The following is a 19524-nucleotide window of genomic DNA, read 5'->3' as shown; positions in this document are numbered from 1 at the left end:
ATCACCAATGAGGTCAGAGCAAGAACCGACTGGCACCACCCAGTGCGCTCCAGTCTTCCTTCTGATCCCTGCGGGGAGCGCTCCTCACCACCATCTTCCTCTGGCCTTCGCTTGTGGGGAAGTAATGCTTTACCCTAACCCCGCGTCGGCCTGCCTGGGTCGGATCCTGTTGTAATTACCTGAGCGACGACGGGCCTCGATTTCCTCCTCCGTAAAATGGGAAGAGTGACCGAGCTCACGTCCTAGGGTCCTTGCGCGGATCATCTAAGATAATGCGTGTACATCCCTGAGCTCCCGCCTTGGCGCCTACCCAGTGCCTCAGAAGCAGAAGTTATTATTAGGGGCATTTCTTTGTTCCATATTCTCCTCAGGGAGAGGTGTTTTTCATTTCTCAATAGAATTCCTTTCTTTCAGGCTATTATTTTCGAGGTTCTGGTCCCTCACATCCCTGAGTCATCATCATCAAGATGCCGGGCTTCTGAGACAGTCCCTTCTCCCGCTCTCTAGGGCTCCCTCTCCTGACGGCTTCGCCCTCGCGGGGCCGGACCTCACTCAGTCTCTCTGGGTCTGGGCCACCTGTCCTCGGGAATGTCTCCCGGCCCCGCGCAGGCCGCCAAAGAGGCGGCGCCAAGCCTGAGCCTCGCCAGCTTGTGAGACTCCCCAGCCCCCAAGTGGGAGCGGGGCCGGGTTCCCACGGGAGACCGAGGCCACACCCCAGCTGAGAGTGCTGGGGGCCGGGCCGCACCTTGGGGGGCCGGAGGGCCCGTTCCGCGGGTCCCAGGCGCGGTGGGAGCCTCAGGGAGGTGCCAGCCGCCCCGCGCGCCGCCCCGGGCGTGAGGCCGCGCAGGGGTTACGGCACCTGGCGCCGCCGAGGAGACCCAGGAGCCGGCGAATCCCGCGCGGCGCGGCGAACAGGTGCCCGCGCGCGTCAGGCGGCGGCAGGGGGCGGGGCGAGAGGCGCGGCCGGAAGCCCGGGGCGGGGTGCGGGCGGTCCGGTGAGCGCGAGGGGCCCCGAAAGGCAGGAAGGAGCTCGCCGGGCTGCGCGGCGCGCGATGTGGAGCCGCCGCCTCGGCGCCTGCAGCAGCCGCCGCCGCCGCCGCCGGGGCTGCCGCTGCGCGGAGGGACATGGAGCGCGGCTGCGGAGAGTGGCCGCCGGCAGCAGCAGCAGCAGCGCGCGTCGAAGCGACAGCGGAGCGCAGCCGGCCCCGTGAAGCGCTGCCCGGCCGGTGGCGGCAGCGGCAGCAGCAACAGCAACAGGGCGGCTGAAAACCCGGCGGCGGCGGCGGCGGCGGCGTTCCTCCCCGCAACCTCCCCTCGCCTCGCGGCCCTTAGTCTTCCTTCGCTGGGCCTTCCCGGTGCCACCCCCCCTCCGCGGCGCGCGGAGCAGCTGAGCTCGGGGGCGGGCGGAGGGGCGCGTGCCGCCGGCGTGGGGGAGGGGCGGGCCGGCGCGCGCCGCGCCCAGGACTCGCGGGGCCCGGGGGGCGCGTGCCGCGGCGCGAGGCGGGCGAGGCGCGAGGCGGTGCGGCGGGGCCCCTCCCCCTGCAGCCTGGCGCGCGCCGGCCGGGCCGCACCGCTGCGGGCTCCGCGCGCGCGGGCCATGTCCGCCTTCTGCCTGGGCTTGGCCGGCCGCGCTTCAGCACCCGCAGAGCCGGACAGCGCCTGCTGCATGGAGCTGCCCACCGCGGCCACGGACACCGTCGGGAGTCCAGCCGCCGCCGCCCAGGTCTCCTTCCCCGGGGGCCCCGGGGAGCTGGAACTGGCGTTAGAGGAGGAGCTGGCGCTGCTGGCGGCCGGGGAACGGCCGTCCGACCCCGGAGAGCAGCCTCCGGCCGAGCCCGGGCCTCTGGCCGAGGAGGCCGGACTGCTGCCTCTGCCCGCCCAGGACCCCGAGCTGCTGTCGGTGATCCGGCAGAAGGAGAAGGATCTGGTGCTGGCGGCCCGGCTGGGCAAGGCGCTGCTCGAGAAGAACCAGGACATGAGCCGGCAGTACGAACAAATGCACAAGGAGCTGACAGACAAACTGGAGGTGAGTTCGTCCCCGTCGGGATGGGTGGGAAGCGGGGAGCCCAGACACCCGCCAGGTCCTGGGCAGCTTCCGGAGCCACTCACCCACTCCACCCCTCCCTTGCTCACCCTACCTCACAGAAAACCGCCTGGAAGCGTGGGGGTAGGATGGAGGGTTTCGGATTATCAGACCAGGGCATCCATTGAATACACAGACTTTGCCACCCTGTTCACAACAAATGGGTCCATGCACGCTGTGGACCAGTCTGTATATGGACTGTACACAGCATCTAGAGCTTCCAGTATGACTAGTTCATACAGGCTGCGTGATGTGTGCACACAGAAGTGAGAAAGGGTAAGCATTTAAAATACGCTTCAGGTTTTCAGAGAAGTAGTTAATCTCTAATCAGGGTGTTAGCCTAACGCTTTCTAGTTTGGGCATTAAGGCCTCCAGATGCCCTTGTCTTAACTTCCCGGCAGCTCAGAGTTGTGGGAAACAAGTGCCCCTAAAGGAGCTTTTTATAGCCTTCAAATACTCGGGGATTAGGAAACGTGGTTCCATTGCAGCCAGGCAAGCCTGGGCTCAGCATGTGACCGCTGGGAGTGGATTTAATTTGGACCTCAGTATTTTATGTGTATTTAAACAGCACTTTCCTGTGTTCTGGGTCTCACACGTGCAATTGGATGGCCAAATATGAGGACCATATTGTTTCAACTATTATACATACCCCTTAAAGGAGCTATAAGATTTCTGCCATTTCTTGCCCTTAACTAGAAAAGGGTCTTAACTAGAAAGTGGTATGGAACACCACCAGCATTTCTAAAAATCAGGTTTAAAAAGGGGAAGCATCGGTGGCAGTGGAGACAAGCTTATCTTTTTTCGGCCTGTGCATTTACTATTGTTACCCACTTTGGTTACAGCCAGTTTTTTTGTTTTTTATTGGTTACAGGAGAATAGTACAGTCCTGAATAAGGTCTGAAATTGACCCGAGTCTGGTTCTATATCACGTGCTACTGGTTGAACAGTCAGAATGTAGGCTGCAAAACTTTTCTAGAATACCATTTAAGTGTGTCTGTAGTCCAACAACATACCAAAAGTAAATCAGGGAGAGAAAAAGGAAACCTGTGAGTGCCCTGTAGTTCAGTTGGCCTGTTAACTAGGTCTGCCAGTCGATGAACTCTCCAGATACCTCTGTGAAAAGCGGTTTGTGAAACCTATAGGTAGACTGCCAAAAAGCAGCCCGATGAATTGAATTGTTTCATTTTCACTTGAAGTAGAGGTCTACAAATAAAAGGGTGTCTTTTTTTTTTTTTAAAGAGATTTGATTACACGGCTCTATATAGAAGTACTACTGCAGAGATTTATACTTGATTTGAAATTCCTTCAGTGAGGGAGTTGATTGAAGAGACAGCCGACTTGAAAGGACCATCATATCAGTCAGTCTGATGAGTGGTAGATTTCAGAGCAGTCCTGAGTGTGCAGTTACACACATCCTGGGTTCCATGTGGAGCCTTTAGACATTTCTTCAACAAAGGAAAAAGATTTCAAAATTCGGTACCCAGAAAGGCTCTGTTCTAAGTGAATAAATTACCTTTGACTATGAAATAGTTTAAAGCTCTTAAACTAGTTTTTAAAACCTTCACTCCTCTGCAGGTCAGCATTATGAACTCTAGTTAATTTCTGGAAGTTGGTTGCACAACAGTGTGAATGTACTTAACACTACTGAATTGTACACTTAAAAATTAAGACGGGAAATTTTATGTTACGTATACTGTAGTCCCCCCTTATCTGAGGAGGATATGTTCCCAGACCCCCAACAGATGCTGGAAACCACAGATAGTACCGAACCTCATATGTACTATGTTTTTTCCTATACATACATACCTATGATAAAGTTTAATTTATGAGTGAGGCACAGTAAGAGATTAACAACAGCTAATAATAAAACAGAACAATTAAGTCGAGAACTTTTACCTTCTCACAGCTTCCCTGGCGGTTCCAAATGGCCAACATTACTACCTTTGTGTTTTGCAGCCATATTAAGTAAAATAAGGGTTACCTGAACACAAGCACTGCAATACCAGGTTAATGGATCTGATAACCCGGAGGGCTCCGAAGTTGACTAACTGGTGGGGAGCGTATACAGCTGGACAAAGGGATGATTCACTTGCCAGGCAGGACAGAGTGGGAGGGTGCGAGATTTATCACGCTTCTCAGGTGGGCGCAAAGTTGAAAACTTATGAATTGTTTATTTCTGGAATTTTCCATTTAATATTTTTGGACCAGGCTTGACTGTGGGTAGTTGAAACTGTGGAAAGCGAAACTACAGATAAGGGGGGAATGCTGTACTTTACCACAATTTTAAAAATAACGTTTTTTAAAAGTTTATTTTTAAAAAGCCAAATATTGAGCATTATTGAAGCTGTGTGATGAAGAACTATTTCTGCTAGATATGTTTGAAAATGACCTTAAAAATTTTTAGTTTTGCCCTAGCCAGTGGGTCTTAGTTGGTTGGAGTGTCATCTGGTGCACCAAAAAGTTGTGGGTTCCATTCTGGGTCAGGGCACATACTCAGGTTGTGGGTTTGATTCCCCCGTTAGAGCACATACGGGAGGCAACCGATAAATGTTTCTATCTCCCTCCCTCTTCCCCTCTCTAAAATCAAAATTTTTAATCTACATACTCATGATAAATAAAAGGAAACTGAGGCCAGAGAGACCGTGGACCCCAAGAAGGCAGGCACTGTATCAGTTGTTTTATCCTCAGCCAGTCATTGTTATGTTTCACTGATTTGAGAGACAGAGAGAAACATGGATTGGTTGCCTCCCCTACAGGCCCAAACCCACAACCCAGGTATGTGCCTTGGTCGGGAATCAAACCCTCAGCCTTTTTGGTGTACAGGGTGACACCCCAACCAACTGAGCCACCCAGTGGGGGTTCCAGTACTATTTTCTTAAGAGGGCAAAACAAGTAAGGTGAGAATGATTAATAATGGGACTCAATGGCAGATTTAGGGAAGCAGACCTAGGGGTCTTTATTTGCATTCAGTGCTAGGTCCACTTTTAAAAAAGGACTTTTTTCTTTGTATTTTTCAAGAATCATATCCTGGACTTAGGAGAATGGTGTTGCTTTTTCAGTTCTTTGCAGAAATCCATTTCTGTGACAACCAGTTTTAGGTAGGCTAATGGTACTAGCTTTTGTTTTTTCAGAGTTTTAAATAAACTTTTTTTTTTTAGAATGATTTTAGATTTTCAGAAAAATGTGGAAAGATGGTGCAGAGTTTCCATATGCCCTGTACCCAGTTTCCTCTATTACTAACATCTTACATTAGTATGGTACACACCATAATGGAGAAGCCAATACTACCTGGTCAGTGTGGCTCAGCGGTTGAGTCTCAACCCAGGAACCCAGAGGTCTCCAGTGTGGGGTGTGCAGGAGGTAGCCAATCAATGATTCTCTCATATCACTGATGTTTCTATCTCTCCCCCCCCTTCCTCTCTGAAATCAATAAAATATATATATATATATATATTTAAAAGAAACCAATACTGATACGTTATTATTAACTAAAGTCCTGAGTTTATTCAGATTTCCTTAGCCTTTACCTAATGTATTTTTCTGTTCCAGGATTCCATTCAGGATACCACATTACATTTAGTTTTCATATCTCAGTCTCTTCTTTGCTGCAACAGTTTCTTAGACTTGCCGTATTGTTGTTTTTTTAATTCATTTTTATTCATTGATTTTTTATTTTATTTTTTTAGAGATAGAGGAAAGTGGGGAGGAAGGGAGAGAGAAAGAAAGGGAGAGAGAGAAACATGGATTTGTTGTTCCACTTATTTATGCATTTATTGGTTGATTCTAGTATGTGTCCTAACTGAGCATCAAACCTGTAACTAACTGAGCTATTTGGCCAGGGTGAATTTCTTTGTTTGTGATGACCTTGACACTTTTGATACTAACTTTTTCCTCTGTGGAGGTATTTGACCTATAACATTATGTTAGTTTCAGGTGTAGATATTAACTTTTAAGACACCATATAGTCCCAAGAAACAAGGAAGCCTGGGCAGAGCCTCCGGACCTCCACGCTTGCTGACAGTTCTGCCTAGAGCAGCGCTTGCCACGGGTGGTCCGTGAGGTCCGAAAGGTTGGCGACCGCTGGCCTAGAGTTTACTGGTTAATTCAGCACTTAACTGAAATATAATTCCAGGAGAAACCTTTCTTTTTCAGAGTAGATAAAAGGCTACATTTTGTATGTTTATAAATAGGAAGGTCTTGATTTTCCTCCCCTCCCACCCCCCAAGTGTTGAGAAACCTGAATTAGGAGCTTTGTCACATGTCCAAAGAAATACAAGGACAGACTGATCAGCACCACCTGTCCTCAGCCCCGCCCCTCAAGTGGATTGGATTGTTTCAGTTGCTTGGTTGGGCTGTTCACTAACAGCTGTTTGCTGAGTATTTTTAAGTCTCTCTGTTCTTTCAGAACCCAAGCCTAATTTATCTGGCCTCTCAGTAACACTGTGAGTACTGAGTTCTTGCTGTTGCCGTCTGCTCAATATTTTTCATTTTGGAAAAACTCAATAAAACCAAGAATTGCAATTTTAAGACTGTAATTATCACTTGTTTCTGCATTTCATCTTTCTGAAGTGTCTACAGTGAGTAAAACATCCTCCTTTTGGAAGTTTAGCAATATGAGGGAAGCAGTGGTAGAGCATGAAATTCTCATGCTGATGAGTACAAGTCTCTCTCTTGTCATTCCTTTTCCCACATGCTCCAAACAGAGGCTGTATAAAGTACAACCAAAAAGTGACTTTTTCAACAAATATATAGCATGGCTATACACAAATGAGTTGTTCCCTTAAAGTGATCAACTTGGGAGGCTGTACATTTATTTCAATATTTATTAACAAACTGCCTTTGCTAATGTGCTCAGAAATTTAGTTTTGGATCACTGCTTTTATCTTTTGGCACATTATTTGGACTATTCTGTAATGGTAAATTTTCATCTTTTGGAGGTAAATTCGACTTTTAGAAACACACCTCACCCGGAGCAAAGTAAGGAATGAATAGCTGTCAGGATGAAATGACATCACCTCTTTTTCAGACACATCTCAGATGTGAAATAATGGGACTGATTTTCTTGTGTAACCACACTCTGGCCCTTAAGGCTTCCCAAAAGAAGCATTCCAAAAAATGTTTGAAAAGTGAAATCTTGGATGGATTGAGAGCCTAGCTCTCCAAGGTGAAGAGATGGCTGAGTCCTCTGAAGGAGAAGATCCATATGCTCCTGTTAGCCTGTTGAAATAATTTCATGCTTGACATCAACCTTCAGTGCATCAGATCTTGGATAGGTGGGTGGGTGGGTGGATGGATGAATGGATGCCTAGGCCTTATCCCATTCTTAACTAAATCACGATCTTTGAAACTGGGGTTCAGATGGGTATATTTTGGACATTTAGATCAGAGCTTTTCTGAGACACTGAAAGTTGAGGACCATTGCTTTAACTTATATTCATATGATCCTTTAGGTATAGACTTGGCTTTTTTTTGTACATACTATGCTTTCAAGTAGGAGAACATACTTGCCTCTGAACAGAGGCAGTCGTATTCATCGCACAGAAACAGAACGATGTTCTTATTTCCTTCAATCCAATAGAGTCTTTTTCTGTTAAGCTGCTACTTCCAATTGTTTATACTTTTTCCTGCACACCATTTTCACACACTACTTATTACAGGTATCAGCCGTCCCACTGGAATAAAAACTCCATGTAGGCAAGGACCATGTCTGTTTTGTTCATCACTGTGTCCCCAGCACAGTGGCTGGCTCCTGGTAGGCACTAAAGAATGAATGAATGGATTAGAAAAAAATGTGCAAGGCTCCTAGGCCATGATTTAGAGTAGGCCTGCACCTGGCCTTGCCTTAGTGATTTTGAAATACAGTGCTATATATATAGCAACAAATATCTATTGAGTGGTGATGTAGAGCACTAAACCGTCAAATGTCTGGGACACAAATCCCAGCTCTGTCATTTACTAGTGTTGATCTTGAGCTCGTTACTTAACCTCTTCTGTTGCCTCTTTTGTAAGAAAAGATAGTAAATCTGAAGGATCTCTGGAGTTCTTTCCATTTCTGAAAATTCTGTCTGGTATTGTGCCAGGCATAAAAGATGCTTTCAACAGAAGCCTTTTTTTTTTTTTTTTTAATATATTTCTTTATTGATTTCAGAGAGGAAGGGAGAAGGAGAGATAGAAAAGTCAATGATGAAAGAATCATTGATCGGCTGCCTCCTGCACGCCCCCTACTGGGGATCGAGCCTGCAACCCAGCATGTGCCCTTGGCCAGAATCGAACCTGGAACCCTTCAGTCCACAGGCTGACGCTCTGTCCACTGAGCCAAGCCGGCTAGGGCAAGCCTTCTTAAGTAGTCATTTTAAGTTGTTTAAATGTATAGCTCAATTAATTAGATAACTTGCTAAATTTCAAGTGAATTCCTAAGTCTAGAACCCCATGCCCTAGGACAAAAATTAACATAATAACTTTAAGTATTTTCAATAGGAATGGCATTCTCTTTATGAAACCAACTCCTTTTCTACGCTGGACGGAGGGAATATTTTCGTAGCTGTGAAATGGGCAACTTTTCCGTAGTGGTAGTGTTTTGTTGTACTAAAAAAGAGAAGTTAGGAGAGGCCCTGGCCAGGTAGCTCAGTTGGTTAGAGCATGGTCCCGATACACCAAGGTTGTGGATTCCATCCCTGGTCAGACACATACAAGACTCAACCAATGAATGCATGAGTAAACGGAACGAGTCGATGTTTCTCTCTCTCTAAAATCAATAAACAAAAAAAGTTAGGAGAGTGTGCAAAGAGAAAAACGAAAGGCTGTAGAATTTTTAACAGGTTTTAAATCTTCACTTTTCACCTAGCACTTAGAACAAGAGAAGCACGAACTAAGAAGACGATTTGAGAACCGAGAAGGAGAGTGGGAAGGGCGCGTGTCCGAGCTGGAGAGCGATGTGAAACAGCTTCAGGACGAGTTGGAGAGGCAGCAGGTTCATCTACGGGAGGCAGATCGAGAAAAGACACGGGCTGTCCAGGAATTATCGGAACAGAACCAAAGGTTACTGGATCAGCTCAGCAGGGTGAGTCCCAAGTTAAGAATCGATGGCGTAAAATTCTTAACTGAATTTGAAAGCTGAAATAGAGCTTCTGTGTCACGTCAATCATGTATATAGTGAGAGTAATTCTCACTTCTGTTGCGTTTGGTGTTATATCAACAAGTTGAGTATTTTTCACCTTTAAGGACTTTAGCTGTGCCAAACTACGAGTCAGGAGCCAAGACCCTTTCCTGGCATTGGCCAGCTATTGAGGCTTTAACAATCACTTAACTTGGGGGTTTTCTCATTTTTAAAATGAAAGCGTTGTGTTTAATGGTTTCTGACATTCCTTGTAGCTCCAAAAACCTATGATTCCTTTACCTAGAGAAAACCTGTCACTGGTAAAATTATGTTAATGTGTTTAGTTCAAATATCAAATGCCTCTGTCTTCAAACTGAAGGGAAAATTTCTAGGGCAGATGATTTTTATTGATGTTGCCTTTGTGAATGTAGATTCCTTCGTATTATTTAAATATGAAAGGAGGTATGTGTATCTGTATTTAAGATTTGTTCTCTTTATTTCCACACGAAGTAAACGTTCTTTAAAAAATATACTTGTACCATTTATAGGGTGGTGTCATGAAAGTGCTAATTAACCAAGGTCAAGCCTGTAAAATCATTGCAGAGAAAGGGTTTGAAGACTGACTAGGTGGAAATCTAATTTAAATACAGAGCACACCTTTCACAAATGCAGGAATGTGGTTAATGCCCTGGTCTCCAAATCCGCCCGCTTTGAATTAAGAGCTGCATTTACTGTTGTGCCTAAGTCCTTCTTGTGTGTTGGAAAGAAAACTGCTAACTCTTTAGTTACCAAAAGAAAGAAAGAACCTCTTCTCTGATTTCATCCCTAAGCATTAATATTCTTTAAAAATAATTTTTTTATTGATTTCAGAGAGGAAGGAAGAGAGAGAGAGAGAGAGAGAGAGAGAGAGAGAGAGAGAGAGAGAGAAACATCAATGATGAGAGGCACTCATTGATTGGCTGCCTCCTGCACACCCCTACTGGGGATTGAGCCTGCAACCCGGGCATGTGCCCTTGACCAGAATTGAACCTGGAAACCTTGAATCCGCAGGCCAATGCTCTATCCACTGAGCCAAACTGGCTAGGGCAGCACTGATATTCTCATGGGAGCATGGTTCGTCTTTGGTTCTTAGATCTTTGGGAAAGGCTTGGCTAGAGCAGCATACGGTAAATTCTTGGTGTTTCCACTAATTCGATGCTTAACACTTGTATGAGGTTATTTCACTAGTCAGTTGCTTCCAGTGGGTACTCTGAGACTAGTTAAAGCCTTCATTCCTCACAAGGAAGTGTGACGTAAATGCTATAATAGAGAAAGGAAGAGGAAGGGGAGGTAAAGAAGGAGAGAATGGAAGGGGGAGGGAGAGGGAGAATAGGTGAGGGAGAAGGAAGGAAGAAGGAAAGGAGGAAGAGAAAGAGATGCGTTCATACCGGAATGTATCTGAAAGGTGGCCCTGGCCCGGCGGCTCCGTTGGTTGGAGTGCCCTGTCAGTGCACCAGGGTTGTGGATTCCATCCCCAGGCAGGGCATGTGTAAGAATCAGCCAGTGAACGCATAAATGGGTGGAGCAACAAATCCATGTTTCTCTCTCTCTCTCTAAATTTTAAAAAATGTAAAAAAATAGAATGTATATGAAAGGTGAGAATTCAAGCCATCGATCTAAAGGTCTTACCTGCAGGTTTCCTGTCTAGGGAATCCAGTCACCATTTGATTGGCTGGAAAGGAAGAGTTGGCCAGTTCTTCAAGAAGTCATTTACAGGGCCAGCTCAGTAACAGCGTTTCTGACTCGGTTCTAAAACCATTTTCAGCGACTGGGGAGGGAATCTCTAACCTTGTGAGATTGTGTACAGGTTTTTGAGTCTTTGTTATTCATGAAAGATTAAACTAACCACATAGGCCTAGCCACATTGATTTGTTTGTTCAAAATCATTTATTTCATACTGATTCTGAGCAAGTGTTTCTTATGGAGACTTAAGAAAGGAACACAACCAGCCAGAACAGTGAAAGGGGAAATTATTTCTTGAGGCTAAATTCACGTTCTAGAAGAACTCCAGGTGGCCAAGACAGAGGAAGGGAGAGAGCAAACATTATTAGCATGACACAGGAAAGAGCCCAGAGCTGGGAATGTGGATGCTCCTTATTAGCTGACGACCTTCTTTGTGCCTCACTTTCCTTGTCCCTAAAATGGGGGTAAAATTTGCGCTGTGCAAGTACTGCTGACGAGAATAAGATAAAGTGTTCATGTTAAGTCGTATAAGAAGGTAAGGATTTGTGTCGGTGTGGATGGTTCTTTTATTTAACCAGTGTCTTTATAGTTGAGGTTCCTTTGCCTAATTTCTCTGTAGAAATTCCTGATAAGCAGCTCCCAAAAGATTGTAGGAGGATATCATTTCCACTCGATCTAGATTCTTCGTATCCTCTCTGGCCTTGAATGTAGGCCCTTGGTGAGTTTAGTGGCCTTCTTTCCCTTTCTCTTTTTAAGCAGGACAATTCCCTGGGGCTTCTTTCCATCGGCAGCCAGTTTAGCGTGCATTACATTTTTATTTTATTAACTGGGTATTCAGGAACTTGAGGACTTGAGTGGTACTTTGAAGTGATTCTCCTAGGACAAGAAAACAACCAGCAGAAGTAATAGAAAGCCATACATTTTTGCAATGTACATAATGTGCTTTTATAAGCATGAAATGTATAATATCTAAAATGCAGTACAATATTTCTGTGGTGCTTTTGTCCAAAGTATTTTTAAATGTATTTCCTTTACTGCCATGTCTTTCAAGGCATTTGTTTGTTTGTTTTTAAATTTTTTTTTATTGATTTCAGAGAGTAAAGGAGAGGGGGAGAGAGAAACATCAGTGATGAGAGAGAATCATTGATTGACTGCCTCCTGCACACCCTACACTGGGGATCGATCCCACAACCAGGCATGTGCCCTGACCAGGAATTGACCCGTGACCTCCTGGTTCTTAGGTCGAAGCTCAACTACTGAGCCACGTTGGCTGGGCTGTTTTGTTTTTTAATAATAGTTCTACTAAGATATAATTCACAGGCCATAACATTTACTTTTTAAATGTGTACAATTCAGTGGTTTTTAGTATATTTACAGAGTTGTGCTACCAGCTCCACTATCTAATTATAGGATATCTTACCTCCCCCCCGCCAAAAAAAACCTGTACCTATTAGCAGCCACTCCCTGAGTCCTCCTAACCTTCTACCCCATGCCCTGACAACCACTAATCTCTGTCTCTATGGATTTGCCTATTCTGCACATCCTATATAATAAAGATGTGATATGCAAATTGACCCTAACGCCCTCGCATCACAAGATAGCCGCCCCCACATCATCACAAAATGGCTGCCCCCACGTTGTCATAAGATGGCCAGCAGGGGAGGGTAGTTGGGGAGGACCAGGCCTGCAGGGGAGGATAGTTGGGGACCATCAGGCCGGCAGGGAAAGGAAGTTGGGGGGTGGGGACCAGGCTTGCAGGGGAGGGCAGTTGGGGGCGATCAGGCTGGCAGGGGAGGGCAGTTGGGGGCGATCAGGCTGGCAGGGGAGGGCAGTTGGGGGCGATAAGGCCAGCAGGGGATCAGTTAGATGTTAATCAGGCCGGCAGGGGAGCAGTTAGGGGGTGAGTGGTTAGGATCCAGCAGTCCCAGATTGTGGAAGGGTGCAGGCTGGGCTGAGGGACACCCCCTCCCCCCCAGTGCACAAATTTCGTGCATCAGGCCTCTCATTTCAGTTGAATGGAATCATGCATATGAGACCCTTTGGGACTGGCTTCTTTCCCTTAGCATAATGTTTTCAAGGTCCATCCGCATTGTAGCAGGTATGAGTGCTTTATTTTTACAGATGAAGAGTATTCCACTGCATGGAGATAACACATTTTTTTTATCCACTCATTATTTGATGAACATTGGGTTGTTTTCACTTTTCGGCTACTGTAAACATTCATGAACAGGTGTTTTGTGTGACTAAGGTTCTTTTCAGCTCTAACATAGGGTGCTGTGAGCATGTGTATCCCGTGAACTTCTGGATCCTCATTACGATGAAGGAAGGGATAGGTATCGTTCTGATTTTATAGCTGGGAAAGCTTTAGAGACAGAAAGAAGGATACGTGACTTGCTTAAGGATCTTCCTTCTGAAGACTGGTTGGGCCTCAGTTTCCCATTTCGGAGGCAGCAGTTAAGATCATAGGCGTTGGAGCCAGACAGCCTGGGACAAACACAGGCTCTGCTCTTTACCAGCTGGATGAACATGGAAACATTTTTTTACCTTAGTTTCCTCCTCCATGTAGTAGAACAATTATATCTAGCGCCTGATAGTGTTGTGAGGACTGAGAGAATGTATGTTACAGCTCTAATCACAATATCTAGTGTATGGTAGCTGTTATAATCATCATGCCCTCGTCATGTCAGTGGGACTTCTGCATTTGTGAAACATGGATTCTCTCACTTGAGAGTGTCCCCAGCACATGCCAGTGTGTGAAATGTTTTGTTTAGTAGGTCCATCCCTATGCAAAAATATTTGTGTAAAATTGATTCTCCTAAGACAGTGGTGGGCAAACGCATCAGTCAACAGAGCCAAATATCAACAGTACAACGATTGAAATTTCTTTTGAGAGCCAAATTTTTTAAACTTAAACTTTTTCTAACGCCACTTCTTCAAAATAGACTCACCCAGGCCGTGGTATTTTGTGGAAGAGCCACACTCAAGGGGCCAAAGAGCTGCATGTGGCTCGCGAGCTGCAGTTTGCCGACCACTGTCCTAGGAGTTGAGTCGGGTTTATTTTATGGCACCCCATATTCCCTGGACGCTGCTGCATATACTCTGGGGATACCTTTATCGCCTGTTTATTTGCTTATTTGGACAAAATGCCCTCTAAGTTCTCTTCTAGCTTCTAAGATCACGAGTCTTGTTTTGTGAAACTCAGGCTGATGTATTTGGAGAAAGTGTAATTCGCTTCCTAAGTTACAAAGTAATACCACGGTGGCATTGACAGTGGAGTTTCATAGGACATGTTAGACATTTATCATCCTAATTATATTACAAGTGGAAAGAATACAGCGGGCCTTGCTTTCACAAAGGGCTCCCAGCTATACTTGTTGTCTAAGGAGAGTATCCCCTTAAAAAGCTTCAGATGGAGGTTTGGTGAGAAGCCTTCTGATACATAATACAGTATTTTTCACGGGCATTACAGCAAAAACCTCCAGAGCCCCAGACGACTTTTCTCAACAGCAGCAGCGAAGATATCGGGGTTCTGATCCGTATTAAAGAGCCTTGAGGTGATTATTCACTCATTTATCCTGCTACAGCGTATAACACAGTTTAGACACTGCGGAACGTTCTTACATTCTGTGTGTACACCGACAAGCCAAAGCAGTGATTTGAACACTGAGAAACAGTCTTGTTCATTATGAGAATATCAGCAATCACAGGCTTCTTATTTGGCCTTTTCAGTCTTCAGAGGCAGTTGAAATAAGATATTATTTTCAAAATGAATCTCCGTGGTGTTAGAAACGCCATTCAGAGTTAAAAGAAAGCATTTTCCTGGTACTAACAAAACCCTGCTCGCACATTCTTGCAAACACTAAGGTCAGACTTGAGCACCTGGTGACCCAAGAATGGGAAAAAGCAATTGCTTTCTTATAAAAAATGGGGTTTAAAATTGCTTAGGGACTTCTAAGGTTTTTCTTCCCCAAAATACATAGCTCTAGAGTTTGTAAAAACTGGCCAGGAAATGTTCTTACACTTTTCCCTGCAATTTTAGGCGTGATATGTCAGTCACATCTTTTTTCCATCTCCTTCCCTCCTCATCCTACCAACAGCATGTGTGTGGTCCTAGCCCCATTTTCTTTACTAGGAGTTAGGGCTTCAGTCCCCTGCAGGCCTGAATGTATGCAATCTTAGTGATTCTTTGATTATTATGTATTAGATTATAATTATTAGATGTAATGATTAGATTGTTGCTTTTTTCATTTTAAAAAATTACGAGATAACTTCAAGCAGGCAGAAAACCGCAAAGAATAATATAAATTCAGCTTTGTAAAATCTAAACATTTTTCATAGTCAGATTTCTTAAGGAGATAAGGCATTACTGATACCTTTGAGGCTCTCATCTCATTTCTCTCCACTTTTCCAGACTTATAATCCTCCCTGTTCATGCTTTTATACTTATATTACCCCCCCACATATATATGTTTGTGTGTGTGTGTATATATATATATATATATGTGTGTGTGTGTGTGTGTGTGTGTGTGTATGTGAACACAGATATATCGCCATTAAATATACATGTATACCCAGTAACAATGTACAACAATTAAATTTTCCAATGTTTCAAACATTTAGTAAATGGCAGCATCATGTATACATTTTGCAACTTGTCCTTTTGGCATGTTTTTTGGGGGGGATTGACCTATGTTAATAAATGTAGTTTCAGTTTATTTATTTTAACTGTTTAGCATTTCACTGTGCAAATGTAGTACAATATAGTTACCCATTCTTTTGTTGGGAAACGCTATGCTTTTTTTTGCTTTTTAAATTGAATTTATTGGGATGACATTGGTTAATAAAATTACACAGGTTTCTATAATTTTCATTATTACGAACTTTTTTGTAATGATTATTCTTGTACCTCTTCTTCTGGTGCGCATATAATTGATTTACTCTGGGGATAAACCTAGGAGTGGAATTGCTGGGTCCAAGAATAAACTCATGTTCAACTTCATGAGCTATTGCCATATTCTTCTCCAAAATATAGTTGTACAGATTCACATTCTTAACCAGCAGTGTGTGTGAGAGCCAGTGTGTGCTTCTTCATGTCTTCACCAATGCTTGGTTATTGTCAGATTTTTAAAATTTATTGAATCCCATGGATGTGAAATGGAATTTTTATTGTTTTCATTTCCATTTCATGAATTCCTAGTGAAGCTGAGCATCTTTTGTTTTTATGCTTGTTGTGAATTGCCTGTTTATATCCTTCACCGGTTTTCTTATTGGCATGTAAGAATTTTTTACACATTTTTGATACTATAATACTTTTAGTTTGTTTATGGAGTCTTTTAGTAAACAGAAGTGTGTACTTTTCTATATTTTTTTTATTGATTTCAGAGAGGAAGGGAGAGGGAGCGAGAGATAGAAACATCAATGATGAGAATCATTGATTGGCTTCCTCCTGCACGCCCCCTACTGGGGATCGAGCCTGCAACCTGGGCATGTGTCCTTGACCGGAATCGAACCCAGGACCCTTCAGTCCACAGGCTGACGCTCTGTCCACTGAGCCAAACCAGCTAGGGCCAGACGTGTGTACTTTTAATGAAGGCAAATGTATTCATCATTTCCTTTATGTTTTGTTTTGTGTTTTGCTCAATCCTGTCCTCCATGTCATAAAGATATTTTCCCATATTCATTACAAAAATTTAAGAGTTGTATTTTACATTTAGATCTTTAACCTTCCTGGAATGTATTTTTTAGTATTGTATGACATAGGGATCCAGTTATGTTTTCTATGTGAATTACTGCCTCAGCACTGTTTGTTCTCCCATGGATTTCTAACGCTGTATGGATTTCTTAATGGAAAAAAAATCATAACGTTTACTCTTGACTGAGAGCCAAGATAACTTAAAATGAAAACTTTAGAAGATATAGAAAACTGTATTACTTTGCTAGGACTGACATAACAAAGTATCACAAACTGAGTGGCTTAAACAACAGGAAGTTCTCGTCTCAGTTCTGGAGGCTAGAGGTCCAAAATCAAAGGGTTGGTTTCTGAGGGCCATGAGGACGGATCTGTTCCAGGCCTCTCTCCTTGGCTGTTGATGTCTGTCTTCTCACTGTGTCTCTTTCCTCTTTGTATATTTTCTCTGTTATCAAATTTCCTCTCCTTGTAAGAACACAGTCATATTGCATCAGGGCCCAGCCTACTGGCCTCTTTTTAATCTGATTACCTCTGTAAAGACTCTGTATCTCCTGATGAGTCACATTCGGAGGTAGTGGGGTTTGAACGTCAACAAATGAATTTCAGCCCATAATAAGAACCACTTTTAGGTGTGTGTTTTTCAGCAGGTCCAGCTCTTGGATCTTAGTAAGTGCTGTCTATGAGAGGTGTTCATAGTGGTGCCACTGTCCTTGATTCCTTACACTCAATATAATGTATTTACATACCAAAGACACATGTGCCTACAACCAGTTGACTAAGGGTTGCCATGACCAATGGGGAGAGGTTTATAACCCTTAATTTTATTCTTTGAAAAAGTCCTAGATCTACCTCTCTCATCACTCTCCCTTAATGACTAACTGGCATTCTGTTATTTTGAGTAAAAGAGTAAAACCTTTATTATTTTTTTAGATCTTCTTTAATTGAACATTCAGCAAATATTTATTGAGCAAGGCATTGGGGATACAGTGGGTAACACAAGGCCTTTGTTGTGTGAAACCAGTAGGGAGGAAGAGCTATATAAATAACTAAACAACTAAACAAATCCACGAGAAGGGTGACGTGATGGCAAATGACCCGAGAGGAGAGCGACTTTAGGAAGGGTCAGTAGAGAAGCTCTGCCGAGGAAATAAATTTGAGGTGAGACCTGTGGGGTCCTGGAAAAGCGGAGAACAGGGTTCTTTGGTGGGTACTGTTAAATTGTAAACTCTGAGAACAGGGACCACGTCCAGCTTGTTCGTTGTTATAAACAGGTATCTAGCAGAGTGGGCATTCAATAGATGATTGTTGGTTGGCCTGACAGGAGTGGCTCAGTTGGTTGGGCATCGTCCTGTGCACAGAAACGTTACTGGTTCGATTCCCGGCCAAGGCACATGCTGGGGTTGCGGTTGGATCCCCAGTCAGGGAGCATACTGAAGGCAACCCGTCAATTGATGTTTCCTCTCTCTCCCTCCCTCTCTCTAGGCATGTCCTCAGGTGAGGATTAAAACAAAGAAGGATTGTTGGTGGTTATTTTTGTTAAGTGACTAAGGTGCAGGACATTAAAGAATTATTTGGAACTACCCTAACTTTCTGAAGGACACACTGTCCCTCCATGCACTCTGTAGAAGAGCACTCTTTGCTCTTTCAAACTCACTCGCATGCTGTATGGGTGCTGTTCGAAACGGTGGTCGGGGGGACTGTGGACGTCGGTGCTGTGACAGGCAAGCTGTAGGTAGGTAATGGGAATGCAGTTGCCTAGCGAGCTGATGTTGTCTTCATGGATGCTCCTGGAATGGATAAACACCGTTTTCCATGAATTGAGAAGAGTGACTGCAGAATTGGCAGAGCTTTTGTGTCTTGACTTAAAGCCTGCACGTACCTGCATTGTGCTGCATTTGTCCAGGGCCTGTCCGTTAATCAGTTACTGAGTGTGCTGATGGAGATGGAATGAACATTTTAGCCCCCCCTCCCCCAGGTGATCTTGCCTCATGGGAGGGTTGGCTATTATTTGGGTTTGGGTGTCATTATGGCTCCCCCCACCCCCTTACAGGGAGCATACACAAAGAAGAACTCCCTGTCTCCAACTGTCTGTCATCTTGGCTATTCTTAGAACCCCAAATGGTCTGTAGTGTGCACATGTATGTAGGCAGTCAGACATTCCCCTTGGGAAAGCTCATAATGACTGCTTTTGGACAGCCTCCCTGAGGATGTGTAGTTGCTCCATGTGTAGCCCTGGATGTAAAACTTGTATGCATTCACCTTAAAATCATTATTTTCCCCCTTATTGTTTCAGTGCTGTGCTATATTCTTTTTTATTTTAATATATCTTATTGATTTTTTACAGAGAGGAAGGGAGAGGGATAGAGAGTTAGAAACATCGATGAGAGAGAAACATCGATCAGCTGCCTCCTGCACACCTCCCACTGGGGATGTGCCCACAACCAAGGCACGTGCCCTTGACCGGAATCGAACCTGGGACCTCTCAGTTCGCAGGCCGACGCTCTATCCACTGAGCCAAACCGGTTTCAGCTGTGCTATATTCTTTTAGCTTTTCCCCCAGTGCCCTCCCTGTTAGTCGTTTTCCCCTTCATTGCAGCTCTACGTGTGTCTCTAACAAACCTTTCCCCGAATCCTCACATCCAGAAGTGTGGTCATGTGTCCAGTCACTATGACTTTGGATAATTATTATTTAATTATGCCAAAGAGAGAAGCTGTAGTTGGGGCAATATTTTTAAAAAGGCCATTTCAAAGGCTGTGTGAAGCCCCAAAAAGGGTTACAGAATCACCGATGGAGAAGGGGATACAAAGAATTCAGCAGGAAGTTAGGCTTAGGTCCAAGGCCAGGGGAAATCAAAGCTTGCATTTTAAACTAGAAGGACTTAAGCCAAGAGGTGCCTGGAGGACTAGTCTGGAGGTTGGTGATGAAGAGGCTGA

The 19524-nt window shown here is 44.7% G+C and overlaps 1 protein-coding gene across 7 annotated transcripts in view; it reads left to right on the top strand.

The window, feature by feature from the left end:
- Nucleotides 1-981: 981 nt before the first annotated feature.
- Nucleotides 982-19524, top strand: part of BICDL1 (BICD family like cargo adaptor 1) — an 87588-nt gene continuing 69045 nt past the window's right edge. For all 7 annotated transcript variants that reach the window (XR_013959525.1, XM_080649747.1, XM_080649748.1 and 4 more), the window contains exons 1-2: nt 982-2026; nt 8928-9143. Coding sequence is in view for 6 of the 7 variants with exons in the window: in XM_080649747.1 (XP_080505873.1) it covers nt 1598-2026; nt 8928-9143 (645 nt within the window). In the remaining variant the exon portion in view is untranslated. The remainder of the gene's footprint in view (nt 2027-8927; nt 9144-19524) is intronic.

The sequence above is a fragment of the Plecotus auritus genome (assembly GCF_963455305.1).
Source record: "Plecotus auritus genome assembly, chromosome: 13".
NCBI lineage: Eukaryota > Metazoa > Chordata > Mammalia > Chiroptera > Vespertilionidae > Plecotus > Plecotus auritus.
Note: the sequence above shows the minus strand (reverse complement) of the source record. Positions and strands in the feature narration are given on the sequence as shown.